Below are 2,779 nucleotides of genomic sequence, written 5' to 3'. Positions count from 1 at the left end.
GACCTACGTATAAGCCTAGGCTCAGAATTATAAAAATAATGATCGCCCGCTCGAAGCCTGAAAAGTTTTCGTGATTGTACATCATTTGTCCCGAAAATATTGGCCAGTCCGTTACATTGTGAAAGAAAACATCGGGCACTAAACTGTCGCAAACGGCTATTCATCTGTTATCGATAACAACGACCAAAATAATGACAAGCTATGGGTAATATGGTCTTTTATATAGTAAAATGCATGTTAACAAAATTGAAGTACAAGATTTGAAATCAACAGATTTAAAATACTTTGAGCGATGGAAGTAATAGACCCGACTGGTCGTCTGTAACAGGCTCGGCGCATAAAGAAAACAGACTTATTTGCTGCACTACTCTGTAAAGCTTGACCCCTCATAATGTCCAAAAACTTCAATACGTCGTGTTGTATCGAGTAACATTGTAATATAAACGTCGTGCTAATGTGATCAGTATCAGTTATAATAGTTATCGTGATATAGTAAACACACACGATTTTACACGTCGTACCGGTCTTAAGATAGGTACTTATTCTCTTTCTTAGTCAATGATTCAATTTTTTGTGTCACAGTTGATAGACAACACTGAACACAAACTGACCCTAAAATGATGAAAGTTTTCGTTGGGTGAGACAAATTAATTTTTGTGAGCATAAAGTCTCTGCCACTATTCATTTTTCCGACTAACTTCAAGTGATTTTTTTTGTTTAAATATATATTTTCTGTCGCTGCTAACATGCTTTTGACATTCTTCGGCTATCTATTCTATTTTAGGCTTTTTGTAGTGCTATACATCACAAACACTTGGACAGTTTCGGGTCAAAAATCAGTAACCGGAACATGTACTCAATTTGGAAGAACTCAGTTACCAGTATTTAATATGTTCTCGGTATGACAATATAGCATTATGACTTATCACGGACAGACAGCGTAGAGATATTTTCGTTTCTTTTAATTTACAGTATATGGGACTATGGTTTATACAAGGAAGATATGACTATGCAAGTACACCCGAACTTGCTGACTGCATGACATCTGTTTATAGAAAGACATCCTGGGGACATGCTGACATTACTGAACGTAGCAAAATTCTGACGACAAACACGTAAGTTAAACGAGCAACTTACCTATCTTAAGTGCAAGGAATACATTCATCCTTTTAAATTCCTTTTGGTAGGCCACATCAAATCAACAGTCTGATGATATTTGATAATCCAACAAGAGGACATTACACATACGAAATTCCATCAGGTTAATGGGTCATTTTTCGAGCGATTGAATAACTTAATTTCTCCTCAAATTTTTAGATAATGTTGCTGACTGGCCAGTTAATATATTGTCAACTGACTATATAAGTTACTCAATCGAATGGAGTTGCTTTCCTAACGGAACTTCGGTTGACAGTGAGTGTGATGTTAAGCGGATGTAGGTTGATTTCGATTTCGTTATTGATTTTTTTTTCAGCTTACATATGGGTGCTGAGTAGATTACGGTACGTAGATAATCTGTTCAACGCTCGAATTAGTAAAATTCTAAGAAGTCATAACATTGACGAATCATCTATTCGGAAAATAAATCAAAATCAGGCGCTTTGTAGTTAAAATTATTTGGTTGACGCGATGAATATTTTTCCATGGCAAGTCCTTCGAGAGTCATCACCAAAATGTTTTTGTGCTAATAAAAAATCTGTGGAAATTTGTGGTTTTTGTTGCTCTAGCTAATTCGTTCCAATAAATTAAAATAAATGAAGTAGTAGATTTCGCACCAAAAATACGAAATATAAAAAATACAAAGAAGTAACAGTATATTAGCCGGCAAGCATATCCACAGTTTTACTAATAAAACTATTACTTCATTTGATAGAAGTTTTTTAGAAATCTTTTACTTCATTTGTTTTGAACATGGTTTTTGCTATAAAGTGCCTTTTTAGTCAGACATTGTCGTTAATTATTGCTGTCGTTGTCGATAACAGATGACAGCCGTCTGTAATAGGTTAGTTTTTGACAACCTTTGATTTCAATTTTATGCAAACTCGTAGCATTTAATTTAAGAAAATTAAAATTGTTTGATTAGGGTGAGCCGATTTTAATGTCAACGTCCTTTACTTATTGCAGCTTGCGAAGCCGAATTTTTACGCATTTTTGATTATTTCTTTTAATCATGCCCTACACGTATCTATAGTGACAATACAACCCCACATTTGGAGTGTAAATATCACAGCTCACATCTATGCTCGAAAAAAAAAATTAAAGTTGCTCTCCTGGAGGGTCACAGTCTGCATTTTTATACGCTCCCAAATTGTTTGCAAACGGTAAAACTCTCCTAGAAAGTGTACACTCAGTAGAAAAGCATTAATTTTTTTGTTGAAAGAATTGGAACATGTTGCTTGCAGGCAAGATAATTTTGTTGAGTAGACTAAGTAGTCTCATTATAAAAGTGTTTCTGACTAGGTCGATGGCCAGCAATATGAGTTCAATTAATTCTTGAGGGACTTGTCTAACAAATACACCTCAGAAAAGCCGAATCCTTTTCATTCGACAAATATAGCGGACGTCTATGAAATTTTCACATACTTCTGCTGGTCCACCCATACAAACAGAACTGTTTTTTTTTTTCTCAACACAGTTTGAATGAATTATTCTATTGAGCATTGTTATTAGAATAAATTGGTTAGTTCACAGCACTCCTACTAGCATGAATTGACAAGTGTCAAATTTGGAAGCGAGCTACAGCTTAGGATTGTTTGTATTGTATGTTTTAACTCATACA

At 34.7% G+C, this 2,779-nt stretch overlaps 1 protein-coding gene across 2 annotated transcripts; it reads left to right on the top strand.

The window, feature by feature from the left end:
- Positions 1-485: 485 nt before the first annotated feature.
- Positions 486-1,699, top strand: LOC119067838 (lazarillo protein-like). 2 transcript variants are annotated; one of them, XM_037171013.1, is made up of 6 exons: positions 486-535; positions 785-899; positions 973-1,115; positions 1,188-1,261; positions 1,318-1,413; positions 1,475-1,699. In XM_037171013.1, the coding sequence occupies exons 2-6, from the start codon at positions 891-893 to the stop codon at positions 1,609-1,611; spliced, it is 459 nt and encodes a 152-aa protein (XP_037026908.1). In that variant the 5' UTR covers positions 486-535; positions 785-890; the 3' UTR covers positions 1,612-1,699. The 2 variants fall into 2 exon arrangements, with proteins under 2 accessions (XP_037026908.1, XP_037026907.1); XM_037171012.1 differs by lacking the exon at positions 486-535 and adding an exon at positions 569-637.
- Positions 1,700-2,779: the final 1,080 nt, after the last annotated feature.

The sequence above is a fragment of the Bradysia coprophila genome (assembly GCF_014529535.1).
Source record: "Bradysia coprophila strain Holo2 chromosome X unlocalized genomic scaffold, BU_Bcop_v1 contig_130, whole genome shotgun sequence".
Lineage (NCBI taxonomy): Eukaryota > Metazoa > Arthropoda > Insecta > Diptera > Sciaridae > Bradysia > Bradysia coprophila.
The sequence above is the reverse complement of the archived record's forward strand: the minus strand, read 5'-3'. Positions and strand labels throughout refer to the sequence as shown.